A 21,591-nucleotide genomic window follows, 5' to 3' on the forward strand; every position below is an offset into this window, starting at 1 on the left:
CCATCACAGACAGTTACTGATTAAAGGGAGTTTAAAATACAAATAATGCACAATTATAACAATGAAAATGATCTCATATGTCAATTCACACTAAGAAAAGAATTTCTAATGGCATAGAAGAATGCCTCCATTTTACAGGATACCAAAATCTGTAAGAGTCAATGAAATATTTCTTTTAAAAAAAACACATTCTAATTAAAGATGTATTAGGTAAAGAATTAGCCCATGTTTATTTTGTGTAAGATTTTTTGGTGTCATTTTCTCTTAATTTTTCTTACTTGCTGGAGGATTTAAGAATGTCATTTAACTATTTTCAAAGTGATCTGATAAGAATAACCTTGTGTAATTTTTGAAAACTTAAGTGTAAAAAATTTTTAAACTCTAGTTTTTAAAAAAAAATCACTGTAAGACTTCATCTAGGGGCATTGTAGATAAAGGATTACATCTCAAGTCAGGAAGACCTAGGTCCAAATCTGGACTCACACAATCACTAGCTGTGTGACCCTAGACAAGTCACTTAACTTGTTTGCCTCAGTGTCTTTTTTCTGTAAAATGGAGATGATAATAGCTGTAAGACTTCATCTAGTGGCACTGTAGATAAAGGATTAGATCTCAAGTCAGGAAGACCTAGGTCCAAATCTGGACTCACACAATCCCTAGCTGTATGACGCTAGACCCTTAAGGACCCTTAAGGTCCTGTTTGCCTCAGTGCCTTTTTTCTGTAAAATGGGGATGACAATAGCACCTACTTTCTAGGGTTGTCAGGGGATGGAACTGTAACTGTAAAGTACCTGGCACAATGTAAATGCTATATAAATGTTAACTTGTTTTTAAATTTCTAAATATCTACTAATTTCTCACAACCACTTAAAAGTCATGAAATGATTCTCCAATGGGTATCGAAAAGAGAATAAGTAAGAATAGTAAGAGTCCTCCTCTATGCCCAGAAACATGGGAAACAGCTTCTAAATTTAGGGGGAAAAAAAAGACTTCCCTTGCTAATGATTCTACCTAAAGGATCACTGAATGAAAAGGTGACCCCTTCATTAACTCTCCCTTTTTCTGGGAGTAGGAGGAGTTTTAAAACTCTGCCGCGGGGCTATTGCAAAATTAAATATCCTTCAAATCTCATATGGCCCAAATACATCTCAAGCATTCACTACGAAGCAAAATCGATTGTGAAAGGAGAGGATTAAGAGAAATAAATACATTTTGGGGAACTCAAGGCAGTCTCACGATAACCACAAGCCTACTTTACGGCTCGAACCCACGACCCCCCAAGTTGGGAAGCTGGTGACATTTCCACTAGGCCACGGAGCCACAACGCCCTTACGGCATCCACGCCACCCGTGTCGAGAGCTGTAGCTCCGTTCTATCCACGCCCCTAGATGTTTTTTGCTTCCGTTGGTTGCCTCGCTGCGTGATCTCGCGTGATCTCGCGACAGTTCACTAGAACCAAACAGCCTCAGCGCGAGAGCGACCCTTTGCGCCCCCACAGCACTAGAACTACAAGGACCATGATCCTCCTGTGATGCTAGGCTCTTCCGGGCTCCCGGATGGGTCTCCCATGAACAGCCCCTTCCTTCCTCCTGCGTCTGTAAAAGCGGGGGGGGGGGGGTTGGACCAGGGGATTTCCAAGGCCCCTTCCAGCGTTAAACTATCGCCATGTCCCTTGTTTCTAGAATCCCAGGCAGCCAGCTTGTGGCTTTTCCTTACTCTGCCACTGTCCCTTGGCCTCGCCATGGAGTCAGTTACATCAATGCCGCAGACCAGGCCTGGCTTCTGGGCCAGACTAGACCTGGATCACACCTTCTAGTGTCCCTTATATCCCTCTAGATTCACTCACTTTCGGATCTTGGCAAACTTACCTAATCCACTATATTCAGCCGGCCTCAGACTACGTTTCAAACCCATCCACCACAAAACCAATGTGCCTGGCACATTGTAAGCACTTAACAAATACTTTATCTTCTTAGCCATCTGCCTTGTCGTCTTCTCTGCTTGCCTGCTTTCTCCAACCCCAAACACCCTTCCCACCTTTTTCTCTGGAGACAGTAAGCAAATCAATATTTCTATTGCCACTGGGAAATGTGTGACAATCCATTGCTTTATGGCTCCTCCGACAATCCTTGTGATTTCCCAGACCTAAATTCTCTTCCCTGGCTCTACATATGTTGTTTCCTCCAATTAGTGGAAGTGCCTTGGGGTAAGAGACTGTCACATTTTTGTATTTTTATTTCCGGTCCCTGGCATGTTGTAGACACTTAACAAATGGTTTCATTCATTCACTCATTCTTTCACATTGGTGACTGGTTTTTACATCATGTTAATTTCCAAGTTGCCTCTCCCTGCTTCTTTCCCTAGCAAGCCTCCTCTTGTAACCATGACTAAAAGAAGAAAAAGAGGTGCAGCAAAACCAACCAACATATTCACAATCTGACTGCCTGCAATATTCCATACTCATAGTCCCCCACCTTTGCAATGAAAGGAGGTAGGGGCATTTCTTAGCTCTTCGTTGTTATATAATAACACATCATTCATTCAGTTTTGTTTTCACTGTTGCAGTCATCAGATATATTGTTTTCCTAATTCTGCTTATTTCACTGTGTATCAATTCATATAAGCCTTTCCGTGTTTCTCTGGATTTTTCATACTGGTCTTTTCTTACATTGCTGTAAGAAATCCCATAACATTCTTATTTTCTTGTTGACTTTTAGTGGTCCATCACATACACTCTCTAAATTTCATGCTGGCAGGCACTTCAGAGATCATCTAGATCATCCCTGATTTTACAGATGAGCAAACTGAGGCCCAGAGAGATTGAATAACTTGAACAATGTAACACAGGTAGTAAGGAAAAGAACTAGGATTCAAATTCACGTTACTTGACCCCAAATCCAGTGCTCTTTACCCTACACAGGTGTCACTGTTTTCCCTAAACCAACTGGAGAAAGCATTCCATTCAATGATAGGGCAAAAGGAACATTGTAAGGACCATATTTAAGACAGTGTACATGACTGATTTGTATAATAATCCATTAGATTAACCAAGTATATCAAATTTGATCATTAAAACAACCAAAGAACTCCCATTAATGTAGGTAGTCTTATTATTTCTACTACATGGATTTGACCTAATCAGCTTCAGGGCAAAGATTCTTCTATGCCTAGCATTAGCTTTAGTTGGGATGGAGAACATTTTTTAGGAAGACAAGAAAGGAAAACTTGGAACCCTATTTCCAGCAGGATGGAATGTGAGGATATTGCCTCCTTTCCACAAAGACAGGCTCCTAAATGTCCCAGAGGATTGAGACAACTGTCTAGGTTTAATTTAGGCCCTTAGTTTAGGTACAGGTGGTACTAATTGTCTCTAAAGTAGTTTTGAACTCTGAGATGAGAAAGTTGGAAAGCCAGGTGTGAGGAAGAGAAAAAAGAGAGGTAATGTATAATAAGGTTATTAAGAGAGGCTGGAGCCAATTTGTAAAGGGCTTTCCATAAAAAACAGAGAAATTTGTATTTGATCCCAGAGGTAAAATGGGAGTTGAATTGAATAGGGGAGAAACCTGATCAGATCTATACTTTAGGAATTTCATTTTGGCAAATGTGGGGAGGATAGATCGGAGAAGTGAGAGATTTGAGACCCATTTCAGTAATCTAAGCAAGAGGTGAGGAGGGTCTGAAACAGACTGGTTGTGTGTGAAGGGGAAAGTGAGAGTCCTATGGAAGTAGAATTGACAAAAATAATGGAAGTATAAAGTAAATAAAGAAGACAAAGATAAGACAAAGATTGGATTAGATTGAGTCTGTAAACTGGGGTGACTGGAGGAATCTGGTGCCCTTGAAAGGAATAGGGAATTTTGGAAGTGGGATGGATTTGGGTGGGAAATTTGTGTTTGAATGTATTACCGAGTTTAAGATGTGGGTCTAAGTCTAATAGGCAGTTGGAGATGTAAAACTGGAAATTAGAAGAGAGCTTAAGGCTAGACATATAGACCTGGAAATCATCTGTTTAGCAATTATAATCGGATGAGGTCACCAGGTAATAAAGTATATGGAGAAAGGGGCCTAGGAAAGAGCCTCACATTATGGTCATAATTAAGTAGAAGGATATGGATGATCCAAGAAGATTGAGGAGTAGTCAGATAGTGTGTGAATGATGCAACATAGGCAATCCAGCTACCTGAAGCACCCTGAGACACTGGCAGCAGCATGTGCTAGGCAAGTCCAAACACCACCCTTGACCACCACCTCCCTTCACACCAGGATGGAGACAGCCTAGCCATGAGTACAAGAGCCTTAAGAAGGGGAAGGCAAAGGAATAAACATGTATCGATTACCTTTTTAACCTGGCACTGTGTGAAGCACTTGGTGTACAACGAAAAGCAAAAATAGTCCTTGCTCTCAAGGAACTTACAGTCAAATGGGGGAGACAACATGCAAACAATTACGTACACACGAGATATATAAAGGATAACTTAGAAATAATCCCAAAGGGATAAAAGGGAATATACTTTCTTCTCAAAAGTACATGGCACATACTCAAAAAATGACCATGTACTAGGGCATAAAAACCTCACAATCCAGTGCAGAAAAGCAGAAGTAGTCAATGCATCCTTTTCAGATCATGATGCAATAAGAATCATTTTTAATAAAGTACCATGGAAAAATAAGCTAAAAACTAATTGGAAACTAAATAATTTAATTCTAAAGAATGAGTGGGCCAAAGAACAAATCAGAGAAACAATTAATAATTTCATTCAAGAGAATGACAATAATGAAACAACATACCAAAACTTATGGGATGCAGCAAAAGCAGTTCTTAGGGGAAGTTTTATATCTATAAATGCCTACATGAATAAAATAGGGAAAGAGGAGATCAATGATCTGGGCATACAGCTGAAAAAGCTAGAAAAAGAGCAAGTTGAAAACCCCCAATTAAATACCAAATTAGAAATACTGAAAATCAAAGGAGAGATTAATAAAATTGAAACCAAGAAAACTATTGAATTAATAAATAAAACAAAGAGCTGGTTTTATGAAAAAACCAATAAAATTGATAAACCTTTGGCCAATTTGATTAAAAAAAAGAAAGAAGAAAATCAAATTACCAGTATCAAAAATGAAAAGGGTGAGGTCACCTCTAATGAAAAGGAAATCAAAACAATAATTAGGAATTATTTTGCCCAACTGTATGCCCATAAATTTGACAACCTTAGAGATATGGATGGATATCTACAAAAACATAAACTGCCCAGGCTAACAGAGAAGGAAGTGAAATTTCTTAATAACCCCATATCAGAAAAAGAAATTGAGCATGCCATCAATGAACTCCCTAGGAAAAAATCTCCAGGGCCAGATGGTTTTACAGGTGAATTCTATCAAACATTTAAAGAACAACTAATTCCAATACTTTGTAGACTATTTGGGAAAATAGGGGAAGAAGGAGTCCTACCAAATTCTTTTTATGACACAAATATGGTACTAATACCCAAACCAGGTAGAGTTAAAACAGAGAAAGAAAATTATAGACCAATTTCTTTAATGAATATTGATGCAAAAATTTTAAATAAAATATTAGCAAAAAGATTGCAGCAACTCATTACGAGAATAATACACTATGACCAGGTAGGATTTATTCCAGGAATGCAAGGCTGGTTCAATATTAGGAAAACTATTAGCATAATTGACCATATCAACAACAAAACTAGCAGAAACCATATGATCATTTCAATAGACGCAGAAAAAGCCTTTGACAAAGTACAACACCCATTCCTATTAAAAACACTAGAAAGCATAGGAATAAGTGGAACCTTCCTCAAAATTATAAATAGCATCTACCTAAAACCATTGACAAGCATTATCTGTAATGGGGATAAACTAGATGCATTCCCAATAAGATCAGGGGTGAAACAAGGATGTCCATTATCACCCCTATTATTCAATTTGGTACTAGAAACATTAGCTGTAGCAATAAGAGAAGAAAAAGAAATTGAAGGAATTAGAATAGGAAAAGAAGAAACTAAATTATCACTTTTTGCAGATGATATGATGATTTTTCTAGAGAATCCTAGAGAATCAAGTAAAAAACTACTTGAAATAATAAACAACTTTAGCAAAGTTGCAGGATATAAAATAAACCCACATAAATCCTCAGCATTCCTATACATTACTGACAAAGCCCAACAGCAAGAGATAGAAAGAGAAATTCCATTCAAAGTTACTGAAGGCACTATAAAATATTTAGGAGTCTATTTGCCAAGACAAACCCAGGGCCTATATGAACGTAACTATGAAACACTTTTCACGCGAATAAAATCAGATCTAAATAAATGGAAAAATATCAGTTGCTCATGGTTAGGCCGAGCTAATATAATAAAAATGACAATTCTACCTAAATTAATCTATCTATTCAGTGCCATACCAATCGAACTACCAAAAAATTATTTTACTGAGCTGGACAAAATAATAACAAAATTCATTTGGAAAAACAAGAGGTCTAGAGTATCTAGGATATTAATGAAAAGAAATGCTAGAGAAGGTGGCTTAGCCACACCAGATATTAAACTGTACTACACAGCAGCAGTCATCAAAACTGCCTGGTACTGGTTAAGAAACAGGGGTGTGGATCAGTGGAATAGGATAGGTACACAAGTAGGAGAAATAATCCCAAAGGGAAGTCAATAGAGTTTAGGAGAAAGACTGAAGCTAGATATAAAGATCTGGGAGTCATCTGCATGTAAGTGAACTCTTGGGAGGTGATAAAATCACTGTGTAAAAGAAGGTAGAGAGAAAAGAGAAAGGGGCCCAGGACAGAGGCTTGGCGACTCCTTAAAATGAGGTAGGAAGATGGATGATAATATGGCAGAGAAGACTGAAAAGGAATGGTCAGACAGGTAAGGTTTTGTGTGGATGAAATGGCAGGGGCTAGAGGGGAGACTGCAGGTCAGATAATAAAGCCATTGAAAAGTAACCAAGCAACAAACAAGCATTTTATTAAACTTTTGCTATGTGCTAAGCATTGTTAAGTTCTGGGAATACAAAAACATGAGAAATTTGGGAGAGTGACCTACAGGCTTGTGGATGACAAAAGCAAAGATTAGAGAAGATGGTGTAAATGGATTTCATAGATTTTTAATTTGGATTTTTTTTTTCAGGAATACTCAGCTACCTCTTAGTTAAGAAGAGATGTCATCTAATTGTCACCTGTGCCACATTCAAGACTACACATCATATTACCTGGGGAAATGGGGAAGGTGATGGAGGTGTACTCTTGGATGGCAGAGTGCTACAGGAAAAATGAAGCAAGGTTTCAAGTATTAGGCAGGCAAACAGCACAAAGAAAATCCAGGGCCTTGATCATGGGATTGAGGAGGACAGAAAATCACCCAGTGCCCTGAGGAGGGGCAGCCAACCAGAGTTCTGAGACCACTGAATCCTACTGGTGCTCTGAGCACAGATAAAAGTAAAGCCAGCAGAAGGAATCCATGAAAACAAAGTTAAGACCAAACAGAGCCTGAACAATCCCTCTAAGGTTATGGAAGTTTGCGGAACCTAACCCTTGTACTAAGTGACAATTTAGGAAATAAGGCTGGAAAAATGAATAAATACTGATGATAGAGAATTATGATGGAGCCAGGGATGTTTAAGACATAAACCCCAAAGAGAATAATTCCACATCATCTACATGCAAAGGCCTCAAAGCAAATCAAATATTTGCCATGCACTCTTCTGGAATTTCTGGAAGAAATAAACCAAGAACTTTTTTTCCAAATCATTTTTACATGAATTTATAATCTATCCCTCTCACTAACCATTAAACAAACAAAAACCCTCATCATAAGAATTAACAATTCAGCAAAAAAAAATTCCCACATTGGCCACTACCTCCAAAATGTATGTTTTCCTATGCATTTTAAATTCATAATCTCTCTGCTGTGTCCTTTCATCCTTAGTTCTCTGGACTCCTGGTTTATTTCTGCATTGACTAGACTAATAAAGTCTTTCAAAGTTGTTTTTCTCTACAATATTGTTGTCATTATATAAATTGTTCTCTTAGTTCTGCTCACTTTGTATCACTTCATAGATGTCTCCCTAGTTTCCTCTGAAACTTTCTTTCTTTATTAGGGCAAAGTAATCTACTACTACCTTCCTATATCACAGTTTGTTTACCCATTCCCCAATAAGACAGCTTCTGAGTTTCCCGTAGAGCTGCTATAAATATTTTTGTACATATAAGTTCTTTTTCTCTTTGAGGTATTGGTATGGTTGAGTCAAGGGGTATACACAGTTAATAATTTTTTGGCCATAGTTCCAAATTGCTTTCTAGAATGGCTGGACTCGTTCACACCTCTACCAGCAGTGCACTAGTGTGCCCTATTTTTCAGAAGCCTCCTCCATTTATCATTTTGCTTTTTTCCATCTTTGCCAGTCTGCTAGGTATGAAGTGAAACCTCAATTTCTTAAATTAGCATTTTTATAATTTTAGTGATATAGAGCATTTTTTCATATGGTTGTTGGTAGCTTGGATTTCTTGCTTTTACAATTGCCTATTCATCTTTTGACCATTTTTCTTGAGACATGGTTCTTAGTTTTATAGATGTATATCAATTCCTCATATATCTAGGATTTGAGACTTTTATCAGAGAAATATGCTGCAAAGTTTTTTCTCACATTTCTCTTCTAATTTTAAATATATTAGTTGTGTTTGCACCAAAACTGTCCATTTTTATCTCACGTGATCTTTTCTATTGCTTGTTTAGTCATGAACTCTTTCACTGTGCATAGATCTGAAAGTCATTCCTTCCTTGCTTCTCTAATTTATGATTTGACCAAATTTTACATTTAGATCATGTATCCATTTGGAGTGTCACCCTGGAATATGGTATGTGGTACTGATCTAAACCTAATTTCCCTCATAGTGCTATCTAGTTTTATTAGCAGTTTTTGTCAAACAGTGATTCTAAAGCAAAAGTTTAAAAACGATCATATGAATAAGAGCTTTAGAGTTTAGAAATGGGAAAGGAAATGGGTGCTCTTGAGGAAAGAATTGTTAGTAGAACAGTTTAATACAAGAAGTACACACTATTTTACTCAGAGAAAATCCTTGAAAATCAGATTTGATCACAGACACCAGTGACTCCATGAAACAACAAATAAATACTAGAACTTAAAAGACTGCAAAAACATCCAAAATCCATCTGCTTCATTGTCCTCAACTGTAAAATGGGGATAATAACACCTACCTCACAGAGTTATTGTGAGAATCAAATGAGATATTTTTGAAACATTTAAGCAATACCTGGCCCATAACTGGTGCTTAATAAATGCTTGTTCCTTTTCCCTTCTTTATGCGATAGGTCTAGAATCTCGTATACAAGCATGCTCAAAAATTATCTGAGCAGCAATGACTTGGTAAAAATCCAGACAAACGATTCAACAAAATTTGTCAACAGTTGTGACATTTTCGTTTTCACAGGTGGCAAATGGCAGAACTTGACTTAAGATCCAAGGCCTTCCCCTTTACTTTTACAACAGCTGTGTGCTAACCTTGTCTCTTAGTGGGAAACTTCAACACCTTCCTTGGTTTGAAAATTAAGGAACAATGAGTTAAAATTGTAATTGAACTCCACCACAGTCATATAAAGAGCATTTGGCTTAGATTTAATTTGTGCTATACAGACAAGTTCCCTGCATTAATGTAGGGAACTCCTGGGTGAGGAAAGTCCTTCTACCAATCTAACAACTTACAGTCTTAGAGGTACTTAGGGCACAGAGAGGTTAAGTGACTTGTCTAGGTTACACAGCCAGTAGGTCCTTCCCGGCTTCTAGGCAGGCTTTATATACACTACAAAAATTAATAATGTAAGAAATATTTTGGACTAGATGACCCCTGGAGACTCCATACAAAGGTAGGAGACAGAACCAAGACAGGGCCGTGTCAGGAAAGCCCCACAGAGGAATCAATATCCAGGAGAAGGTGGCTGAGTGTTAAACGCTGCAGACATATTCAGGTCACCTCTCTTTTGGGATAACGTCCTAGTTACTGTGGCAACCCATTCTACTTTCCCTCTGTTACGGTTTTCTTTACAATCTTAAGTGAAAGGTTTTTATTGGAAATACTTAATTGCCTCATTCTTTCGAAGATCAGGCAACAGCACTTTTCAAAGTGTAGTCTCTGGGTCCCCAAGTTCCTTAAAGAGGTGCCTCAAAGTCCAAACTGCTTTCATAATAATACTAAGATATCTGCCTATTAAAATGCACCTCCTTTTTCCAACTACTTATTTATGTGAGGTTGGGATTTTCTTCATGAACTTCAAACAAATCAATATAATGCAAAAGACTGAACGCAAAAGCAGATAGGAGAATCCAATTGTATTCAATTAGGTCAGACATTAAAGAGATTTGCAACATTGTGTACAACAATGGCCACTCTTTGCAGAAAATGTATGGTAAAAGGTATTTTTCATATAAAAATGCTATTAATGTTTGCATTATTTTCTAACGAATTAAACATTTAAAACCTTAATTTCTAATACGGGAAATATCCATAAAGATTATAGCAAAAGCTCTTTGGGGTCCCTGAGAAGTTAAAAGGGTTCCTGCAACGCACTTATGCTGCATTACACTAATGCTGCATCACACCCATTTATTGCAGCTGTCCCCCCAAAACTACAACTTGCAGATTTTCTAAGTTCGAAATCTCACACATTCTATGAGAACGTAGCTTCCCTGGAGCAAGCACGTGGAAAATCATTTGTCTAAGCAGCTCATATTAATTATTTTAAATCTCTTTTGCACGATTTTGCCTTTCATTGAATTTCAAAAGTTTAGGCCCCCGGCACACAGCGGTAACAATCTCTGCCTGTGGACTTGACTCAACAAATAGCAGAGCTCCTAAAATCGAAGAGAGCGCACAGCCCTCACAAATTAAGAACTAAGGCCTCCCACCAGCCCAGCACGCAAAGAGACTCAAAAATCCGTCTATCAAGCGTGGCTGCAAAGCATTCTGGGGTGGATGCGCAGGTTTTGCTCTTCCCGCATCTCACGAGAACTCCTCCCCTCTCCACTCCCCCGCCCTCTCGCTCTACTCCTTCTGCAGGCTCCATCTTGGGACCACCCAGCCCCGTGTTTTTCAAATCCACCAATGGCCGTGTTGCTTGGGCTCGAATAAGCCAATCGGAGCTCTGGGCCGCCGGGAAATTTAAATCGCGCCGGAGGGCCTCACGCGCCACACGGCTTTCGGGGCTGAGCTGTGGTGGCTGCTGGAAGTCTAACCGTGACGCAGCTGCAACCTCCTCCCGTTTCCCTTACGGGGCCCGGCGACCTCCTGCAACGTGAGTTCTCTTCTCTCCCTCGGCAAGAACCGGGACTAGGCCAGCCGGGAACGGTTGGCTCCGGGGCTGGCGGGAGGGAGGGGTGTGGGAGAATCGCCTGTTGCTCTCCCGGCCCTCGTGGGGGAGGGCCTGGCCGGGGCCGTGGGCCTAGGGCCGCGCTCGGGCGCTTCCCGGCGGTGGCAGCGGCTGCGTTCCGGAGCCCGCCTCCCCTGGGCCACTCTGCCGAGGCCGGCGGGTGGCAGCGGAGGTCTGAGACCAGCCTGTGTTACTTCAACCGCTACCCACGCTCGGGCTGACGTGTGAGAGTGTGTGTGAGCGCGCGTGCGTGTGTGGCCGAGTTTATTTTGGGGGGGGGGGTGCACACAGATACACCCACACTGCGGAGGGGTGGGCTTCCCGCGACCCGGCCCAAGCGTGGCGTGTTCTTTACTCCTCCCTCAGATCTCTGCGGCCTGCAAGTTGAGCCGCCTGCCCCCCTATCCCCGCCCCCCAATAACAGGCCGGCTGGGGCTGCCTAGGCCTTTGTGTCTAGCGGGTGTCGCCTCTCTCGAGCTTCCCCTCCGAGCACGCTTAGGGTTCTTCTGGTCTCGGAGCTGTCGCGGGAATGGGGTACGGGAAGGAAATGGGGAAAGGGAGGAACCCCGATTCTTCCCTCTTTCCCATCCAGTATCTAGTTTAGGGAAGGGTCGGAAGTGCTAACTTTGCTGCCTGCCCAAGGCGTGAAGTCGGCGTTAGTTAATGGGGTTCTGTGTCAGTTGCCTGAAAACTAAGCCACACCTTAGGCTCGCCATCCCGGCCACTGAGCTGCGGTTCTTTCTGCATTTTGTAAACGCTTAACATCAGCCTCGCCCCCAGGCCCGGAAAGGCGCCCAGCCCTCTTGGTTTCCCCGGCTTCTAATCCCACCTTAAAGAGATTTTTCCTGCCTTCTAAGATCTTATAAGATCTCTAAGATACTGCACTTAACGCAGTTAGTTGTGGTCGTCTACCCAATTAAGACGAGAACTCCTTGAGGGCCAAGATCATATTTTACTTTTTCAATATCTGTAGCACTTAGCATAGTGCCTGGCACATAGCAAGTGCTTAATAAATAACTTTTTGGAGCAATTGATAGATTGAATCTGGAAGGTCTTGATTATAACTGCTTACACCTTCCTGTATGTTGTGAGAGGACCTTAAGAACTTAATGTTTGTTTTTGGTTTTTTTTAAGGACGTCTCCTAGCTAGGTAGGAACAAATTGATGCTTGTCAGCTTTTTATTGTTTTAAAATTTTAAAATGTCACTTATTTTAACAGGAAACAAAACTTAAAAATTTTACTAAAATTGTACTACATTATGACTACTTAAAGGAAATAGAATAGTATTTTGGTGTAAGGGACATTTAATGGAGAGAGCTGGCAGCTTATCAACCTTGATGTCAGTTAACCAGAATTTATTCAGAGGTTACTACTACTATGTGCTAGGTAGGCATTGAGCTAAGCTGTGCTTAATTTAGGTTACTCTAACCAGAGTACTTTTTAGTTTAATGCATATAGTAATGCTATATGCTATGCTATGGTTCCTATTAAATGACACATTCATTGTCTGGTAAGCGCCTACTATGTGCTAGTCATGGAAAACAGAAGTGCGAAAAATGAAGCACATATTGAAATTTATACTATGCTACCTTGGTAGTTGACATATTGCTACGCTAGTTTTCTTCCTTTGGAGATAGTAATTGCTGTTTTGCACAATAAAATCTTGTTGGATTTCATTGAAATTTCTTTTTTGTTTCAGTTTCCTCCTTGCTTTTCTCCCAGTGTTGAACACAACCATGTCCACCAATGAAAATGCTAATTCACCAGCTGCCCGGCTTAATAGGTTTAAGAACAAAGGGAAAGACAGCACTGTGAGTAGCCTTAATCTTGTTACTTTTCTAGATAATTTGGGGGAGAGGGGACGTCTGCTTTTGAATGCAGAAAAGAACTTATAGGCAACCAAAATTTATCTTAGTAAAGATAATTAAGAAGGTGGTTGTGGATTTTAAAAAAAACACTTGGATTTTATTTTCCTGAAGGAAATGAGGCGCCGGCGAATTGAAGTGAATGTAGAACTGAGGAAAGCTAAAAAAGATGACCAGATGCTGAAAAGAAGAAATGTCAGCACTTTTCCTGATGATGCTACTTCTCCTCTGCAAGAAAACCGAAATAATCAGGTAAATTGTCAGTTTCTTAATTCCAGCAAATTTTGCACATGTGATTTTTATTCTTTGGAGTTTAGTTATATAATCTGTAAATCTTCAGGAAAGACTTATGCCCTGTATAAGTTGTGCTATGAAGTAGCAGACTTGATGTGACAGAAAATGGTTAAGTAGCTGGCTGTTGAGGGATACTGTAATCCTTTGTCACTCTGTATTAACCCTAGTCTTTGATTCTTTTTTTTTTTTAATAGTCCCTTTCTCAACATCTGCATTAAAATATCTCTTATCTCTCCACTTTTTACTCTTATTTGTCTTTTGTGTGGGGTGGGCAGGAGTTTGAAGAGTATAGCCACCTAACTGGTCTCTCTACCCCTAGTATTCCCTGTCCTTCAGAATGTTGTCAGACTAACCTTTAAGACTTTAAAAAACCGTATTGGTCTTCTAATATTTCTATTGCCCTACTGTTGGAGGAGACATGTAAGATTCTTCAGTTTTATCCAAATTAAAATCATTCCAATCACCTGTCCCCCATCCTATGTTTTTCTTCATGCCATCCATAGATTTTTTTTTAAATGGTCATGATTTCCTCTGAGTTGGTAGTAGCTGTTCCATATTCTGATGGCACCTGATATGTATATCTTCTTTTTGCATATGTTTTATTCTAATTAGGGCAAGCACCATGGAATAGATTTTAAACAATGTGCTAAAACCAGATGCATGCAATTGTATAGAATTTGTACTAATGATCATAAAACCCTGGGGGAAATTATTTAGCTATGTTGAGGGTACTGGTATCTCAAAAAAAAAAATGGAAACAGACCAACGTAATTGTGGAATCTGATTAAAATCTTAGCAAGCTGTGGTTAAAAGAAAATGCATAAATAACATCGATTGTAAATAAGCTGTTTGCATAATAAAATAATGTCCTGAATCAGAGGGGGAAAACTAGAAAAATCTTTCATCAGCAGTGCTGGCAAATGGCAAGAGACTATTCAGAAGAACAACCTCATGAGAAGTTAAAAAATCAGATTCCACCTAACAACATCAAATTGAAATAAAAGATGATTTCACTGCTAGTTTGACTCTGGTTAAACATGGTAGATTGCTTGTGTGAAAGGGTTCGTCCTTTTTGGAAAGCAGTAACACAATTATTAATCCGTAAGTTGATTCCTAAGAATGGGGGTGGGAGGGGTATGGTGCAGGAAGTCATTAAAAATATGTCTAGCAACTATATAATAGCAGAAAACTGCAGATAATACTAGGCATTGCCTGGTAAGCAACTGAATAAGTGACTTATTTTATATAACAGTGAATTTAAAAGAAATACGAATGTATCTGAAATAATTTGGAATGAAGAAAGCAGAACCAAAAGAATAATATGTGAAGTATAATGTTAGAATATGGCAAATATTTTTACATACATTGTAAAAGGTTTAAAAAAATGTTAGAACAGACACCATGGGTATTACTAGGTCAGTACACCCATGTTTGAGGTATGGTTAAGTATTAATAAATTACCATTTACGATCTTTTGCAATATTTTGTTTAATCTTGATCAGCTTTTTTCTTTTGTGCTCTCATTTGGCTACCTCTGCTTGTGATAGAAGTTAAATTGATTGCTCTCTCAAGTTACTCATCTCTTTTAAAGGGCTCTGCACTTTGGTCTGTTGAAGATATTGTGAAAGGCATAAATAGTAATAATCTGGAGGTTCAACTTCAGGCTACCCAAGCTGCTAGGTAAGTCATTTTTATTAGTTGGAGGAAAGAAGAGAAAATTAAATATTTAATGTCTTTTTTTAGAGCAGTAATTGTTAAATCAAGTAATATCTTGTTGAGCATCTAATTCTGGGCTCAATAAAAATTCTCAAACTTGGAAAGAGTTTAATTTTTATTGACCCAGTTAGCAGAACATGCTATTGCTTTCATTTTTAAAAAGTATTTAGAATCATGAGGACTGCATATCAGATTTTTTGTAATGCTTTTTTTTTTTTTTGGTTACCTTTTTAGGAAACTCCTTTCTAGGGAAAAACAGCCTCCCATAGACCAAATAATTGAGGCTGGTATGATTCCAAAGCTTGTAGGCTTCTTGGGCAGGACAGACTGTAATCCTATTCAGTTTGAATCTGCTTGGGCACTTACTAACATTGCTTCTGGAACATCAGACCAAACCAAGGCTGTGGTAGATGGAGGGGCTATACCTGCGTTCATTGCCCTGTTGGCCTCTCCCCAGGCTCACATCAGTGAACAGGCAGTGTGGGCTCTGGGAAACATTGCAGGTATGTGAATTAATGGAACTGTTTTTGGTTTGGATTATCTAATAGCAAATGGGTTTTGAGTAGGATGATAGTTGTAGAGGTTTAGGCTAAAAGCACTGGAAACTACTAAATCAGAATTAATTGCAACCTTTCCATCCAAAAAGGAAAATTCAGTTTCCATTTTAGATCACATTGAAGAGAATTTATCTGGTACGTTAAAACCAAGCTTAATGACCATGTTTTTAAAATCTGGGTGATATCTCTGACAGGCCTTTCAGGCAAGGAGAAAGGAACATGGACTTTGTAAAGTCAGCTAAGTATGTAGCGTATTTATTGGTCCTTCAATTTTCTGTCCCTCCTGCAAATGACAGTTAACGTTTGTTTTTTCAGGTGATGGTTCAGCCTACAGAGACTTGGTTATCAAGTATGGTGCAATAGACCCTCTTTTAGCTCTGCTTGCAGTTCCTGATATGTCATCATTAGCAGTAAGTTAAGCCATTTTAATTAGTAAAGAAACAATTCTTAACCAGACATTCAAGACTTAAGTTTCTAGTCTTTATGCTTAATCTCTCTTTAGTCTTCTAATCAGACTGGACTTGTACTTGTCCCTCATCTCTCAAAGGTCATGATGTCCTTAAGTCTCTTCTCACTTGCCCTTATGATGCCCTCTTTGCCTCTTCAGCCATTTTTGCTTTGACATCTTTGATACATTGTAGTCATTGTTAAATATCTGAAAATCATTTGTCTTACCCTAGATTTCCTTTTTGAAAACCGGGATTATCATGGACACCTGGTAGTCTGATGAAGCCTATAGACTTTTCAGAACAATGTTTTTAAATGCATAAAATACCTAGGATTACAAATGGAACTGATTATGTTGAATTAAAAATGTGGCCACCCCCAACCCTCCCCCAAATGAGTTGGATTTTTAACCTCAGGTTAAGAAATCCTGTAACCATCAGTCCAGTGATTTGCATGCATTAAATGCTTAATTGTTTGAATTGGACTAATTTTTTTTTCCTTTCTCAGTGTGGTTACTTAAGGAATCTTACCTGGACACTTTCAAATCTTTGTCGTAATAAGAATCCTGCTCCCCCAATAGAAGCCATTGAGCAAATTCTTCCTACCTTAGTTCGTCTTTTGCATCATGATGATCCAGAAGTTCTGGCAGACACCTGTTGGGCCATTTCCTACCTCACAGATGGCTCAAATGACAGGATTGAAGTGGTTGTGAAAACTGGAGTTGTCCCACAGCTAGTGAAACTTTTAGGATCTGGCGAATTGCCCATAGTGGTAAGAATTTTTTTTTTCTATCTTTAAAAGATAGAATAAGTAACTTAACTACATTGCAGTGATATACTGAGGAGTGCTAAATTAGCTTACAATATTTACAGCTAAATTTCTTGGCATTTCCTCAATCTTGTGTGTCTAGTTTGTGCTGGTTATTGCTTATGTCATATAATTTAAGGGCAGCATTTTTTTTTAAATGTTGCAGATTTTAAGGTTGTTTATTGGTTTACTTAAAGCCTCGTACTGCAGGCTGAAGGAAGTTAGATCACAGAAACGTAAAAACAAGGGAATGCAAAGTTTTTCTTACTACTATTGATAGTAACAGCTGTTTAATATACACTTTCCTTTTCAGACTCCTTCTTTACGGGCCATAGGAAATATTGTCACTGGGACAGATGAACAAACTCAGATTGTAATAGATTCAGGTGCACTTGCTGTCTTTCCTAGCCTGCTTACTCACCCCAAAACCAATATCCAGAAGGAGGCTGCGTGGACCATGTCAAATATCACGGCTGGCCGTCAGGACCAAATACAGCAAGTTGTGAATCACGGACTAGTTCCGTACTTGGTTGGAATTCTGTCAAAGGTATGAAAATGTGTCCCATATTAACTTTTCGGCCACACTTTTATGTGGTAAATCATTTTAGAAGTATATTGCTAATTCTCTTTGTGGTGTCAAAGAATTGGAAAATCTCAAGGGGGGATGCTCATCAATTGGGGAAAGGCTAAACAAATTGTGGTATATGAATGTAATGGAATATTGTTGTGCTATAAGAAATGAGAAGCAGACGGACTTCATTGTAACCTGGAAAAACTTATATGAACTGATGCTGAGTGAGGGGAGCAGAACCAGGAGATCATTCATTATACATAATTGTAGAAGCACAGTCTCTGTAAGGACTAACTTTAATAGACTTGACTCCTCTCATCAATACAAGGTTTAAAGACAGCTCCAAAAGACTCATGATGGAAAAAGCTATGCACATCCAGAGAAAGAATTAGGGAGTCTGAATGCAGATTGAAACAAACTATCAGTTCTTTTTTTCCTTTTGTGGTTTTGTTTCTCCTCTCATGATTCATTCCATTGGTTATAATTCTTTACAACTGGACTATTATGTGAATAAGTTCAATGTGAAGGTAAATGTAGGACCTACACTGGATTACATGCCATTTTGGGGGGAGTGGGAAGGAGAAGGGAGGGAGAGAAAATTTGGAACCCAAAAACCTGTGGAACTGAATGTTGTAAACTAAAAAAAAAAAAAAATAAACATTGCTGAATACCCTAGTATTCTTACTTAGGTACCAACTGATCCCTTAATATTGTAAATAAGTTTTAACATTTTTGTTTGTATGTTGAACAGGGAGACTTTAAGTCACAGAAAGAAGCTGTATGGGCTGTCACAAACTATACAAGTGGTGGAACAATTGAGCAGATTGTATATCTTGTCCAAAATGGAATTCTGGAACCTTTAATCAACCTCTTGTCTGCAAAAGACAGCAAAATTGTCTTGGTTATCTTGGATGCAATTTCAAATATTTTTCTGGTGAGTTTCTGGCTGTTATAAATACATTTTATTATTTTTTAATACTCAGCTTGTATAATTAATTTCAGCAAGCGTGATTAATCAGTCTATGGTGATGGGTTCTTAGGCTGCTGAAAAACTAAATGAAACTGAAAAACTGTGTATCCTAATTGAAGAATGTGGAGGACTAGACAGAATTGAAGCACTTCAATCCCACGAAAATGAAATGGTATATAAGGCATCCTCAAGCTTAATTGAAAAGTATTTCTCTGCAGAGGTGAGTAATAGATGAAGACTAAACCAATTCAATTTGGTAAATACTGCATGTAATTTTTTTTAGTGTGTTTAAATTAACTAGCATCAAGTTAATGGGAGGTTTAGGTTGTTTATCAGTGTACACTCCTGGGAAGGAAAACACAGCTTATTGGCACCTTTTCTGCAATTTAACTGTGATACTTAGGTTTGTAGCCAGGAGTAGGACTTGGAACATAAATCTTACCATTTCCAAAGATGGCCCAAGAGCCAGCATGACACATTGCCACTGTTTTCCTATCACTAATTTATTGGAACCAATACACTAGAACCTCTAATTTTAACTAACTAAATTAGTGATCTGGTGACTTTTATTTATTGAGTAACTCAGTTCTTATTGTCTTCCTACAAGCATTAATTCATTCAGTAAGTTTAAATTGTAGACACAGAAGATAGGATTTGGAATAGATAACTGATTCCAAAATAGGAAATTGCCCTAATTTTCTCTGTGGATTACTCCTCTTGTTTCTGGTTTTAATTAGTATCTTTAAAATTTCAGTACGTTTTATGAAAGTGTTTGGAATGTTTAATTTGAGAAGAATTATGGGTTAAATACAAAATATTTTGTCCTCTCATTGAAACAGTATAAATAGATAAGTATGAGTCAGTTGTGGCCTTTATCTTCGTTTTGATGTATAGCTATCTTTTAAACAAAAGGAAGCCTGGGTTGAAAGTTGTATGTAAGGCTTCTTGGCTATAAACGTTACTATACAAGGGTTTTTTTTTTTTTCCATGTTCTTTTCTTCCAGGAAGAAGATCAAAATGTTGTCCCAGAATCTACCTCTGATGGCTATACCTTCCAGATTCAAGATGGCACACCTGGGACCTTTAACTTTTAGATTTTACAGTAAAACCCTCAAGTCTTGTATGCCTTGTTCTTGGTATAATTTTGTCTTACTGTCTCTCCACTTTAAGATCTTTTTTTAAATGTGACTTTTAATGTAGCACTAATGCATACTTGAACAGTTTGAACTGTGTACATACTGTATGAAACCTCTATCCTCAATAGGGTTCTTATTTCTATGTGGAATTTCTTGTCTTGCAGTGTCCTGTAAATAAAAACTTAATTCCACACTTCGCCTTACCTCAGCCTGCCTAATTTATCACATTTTAAAGGGGTGCTACCTTTTAGTCCAAGAAAAGTGGGAGATTGCATTCCAAGTGGTGATTCTATTCCAAGGATCTGTGATTTTGTATGTGGTTGTTTCCTCCATAAATGGAGTTTGTAACCTGAAGAATGTAGTTTTTAAAGAGTTGATTTGGCTGAAAATCCATGACTTTGTGGCTGGCCCACTCCAGACTTTTCCAAAGCTAGGCTGCTAGTCTTAAGACTATAGCAGTTACCACTAGGCCAGGTTGATGACCCTAACCCAATTTAATGTAGGATTCAGCAGAGACTGCGTTTTATTCGTAACAGCCTTTGTCAACTCAACATGATAGATTAAAACTTCAGTGGAAGAGATGTTTGTGTTTCTATTCTGATTATTGTATCTTAGTAAATAAACAATTTCCAATGTGAGAAACTTATCGGGCATCCTAAGTTCATTTTTCACTGTTTTTCTCTCTTCCTACCTGTATTTCCTTGCCATTCTGTACTGTTCTCTTAATCTGTAAACACTCTTAGGTTTTAACTGCTGCATAAATGTGAATTTAATCTCCTCACTGTACTTGTTGATTTTTTTTTTTTTTTTGCCTCTTGCCCTTTCTAAAAGTGTGTGAAATTTATCCAGAACATTTCACCTAAACTTTAATGTCAGCTACCTTTTGGTGGAGTCTTGAAATGTTCCTGATTTTTCCATGTGGTCTATGTGGAAATTTAGGCGCTGTTTGGATTTCTCACCCTGTTAGCCTTTTGCCTCCATGTCATTCCTCAACCATCGCTTTAGAACGAATATTCTTTTAACTATGACTATGGAAGAGGCAATATGGTGCAGGGGAAAGATATATTTAGATTTGAGGCTTCTAGCTCTGCCGCTTAATGTACCTGTGTGGCCTTAACACAAGTCATTTAACCTCTTACCTTTTTTCATCTGTAAAATGAAGAGACTGGAATATGCATTCTAAGAGGGCTTCCCCCACCTCCCCTGCAAGGTCTTTTTTGGGGGAGTTTCTTAAACTTGCTTACATTTTTCTATCCTATCCAAAAATCATTGGGCCATTGAGTAATTACATAACCTGACCCTTCTGTGTCTAGGTAGCTTTTGTCCCTCAGTACCCTCTGTTCCCGTGACATCTTTGCTCTAGTCAAATTTGATAACCTGGTGATTTCTGGCTCTTCCCTATTTCTGTTTGCAACTGCTTCTGTTCTATTACAACCTTAGCCATTTTTCGAGTTGTAGCTTGAGCCCTATCTTGAATATAGAATATTTCTTGACTTAAAGCCATGATTAGTTTTCCTTTGTGTAACTCCTGCTGGTAATAAAAGTCATGCAATTTGCTACATAAAATGTTTTGGGTGGTAGAGTGCTAGAGTCAGACCTGGGTTCCAGTAAATGCTTAAGATCTCTGGAGATGATTTGGCAAGAAAAGTCAAGTGACCCTCCAAGCTTGGATCCTGCTCAAGAAGGGGCAGGCACCAGAACGAACTTGTCTTAGGGTATGGATTCCTGTGCGGTACCTGAGGTTAGGCTTTTCTTATCCTGGCTGAAAGGTAGAAAACCAGGGCCAGATATTAGAGCCACACATCAAGAAGTAAACCAT

At 38.6% G+C, this 21,591-nt stretch overlaps 1 protein-coding gene across 1 annotated transcript; it reads left to right on the top strand.

Annotated features, from left to right (window-relative positions):
* The first annotated feature begins 11,093 nt into the window (after positions 1–11,093).
* Positions 11,094–20,418, top strand: KPNA2 (karyopherin subunit alpha 2). Its single transcript, XM_036756429.1, has 11 exons — positions 11,094–11,333; positions 13,109–13,220; positions 13,389–13,526; positions 15,160–15,248; positions 15,519–15,787; positions 16,157–16,251; positions 16,796–17,059; positions 17,409–17,642; positions 18,418–18,600; positions 18,707–18,856; positions 19,641–20,418. Exons 2-11 carry the CDS (start codon positions 13,146–13,148, stop codon positions 19,728–19,730), a joined length of 1,587 nt encoding a protein of 528 aa, XP_036612324.1. The 5' UTR covers positions 11,094–11,333; positions 13,109–13,145; the 3' UTR covers positions 19,731–20,418.
* Positions 20,419–21,591: the final 1,173 nt, after the last annotated feature.

Source organism: Trichosurus vulpecula, chromosome 4 (assembly GCF_011100635.1).
Source record: "Trichosurus vulpecula isolate mTriVul1 chromosome 4, mTriVul1.pri, whole genome shotgun sequence".
Classification (NCBI taxonomy): domain Eukaryota; kingdom Metazoa; phylum Chordata; class Mammalia; order Diprotodontia; family Phalangeridae; genus Trichosurus; species Trichosurus vulpecula.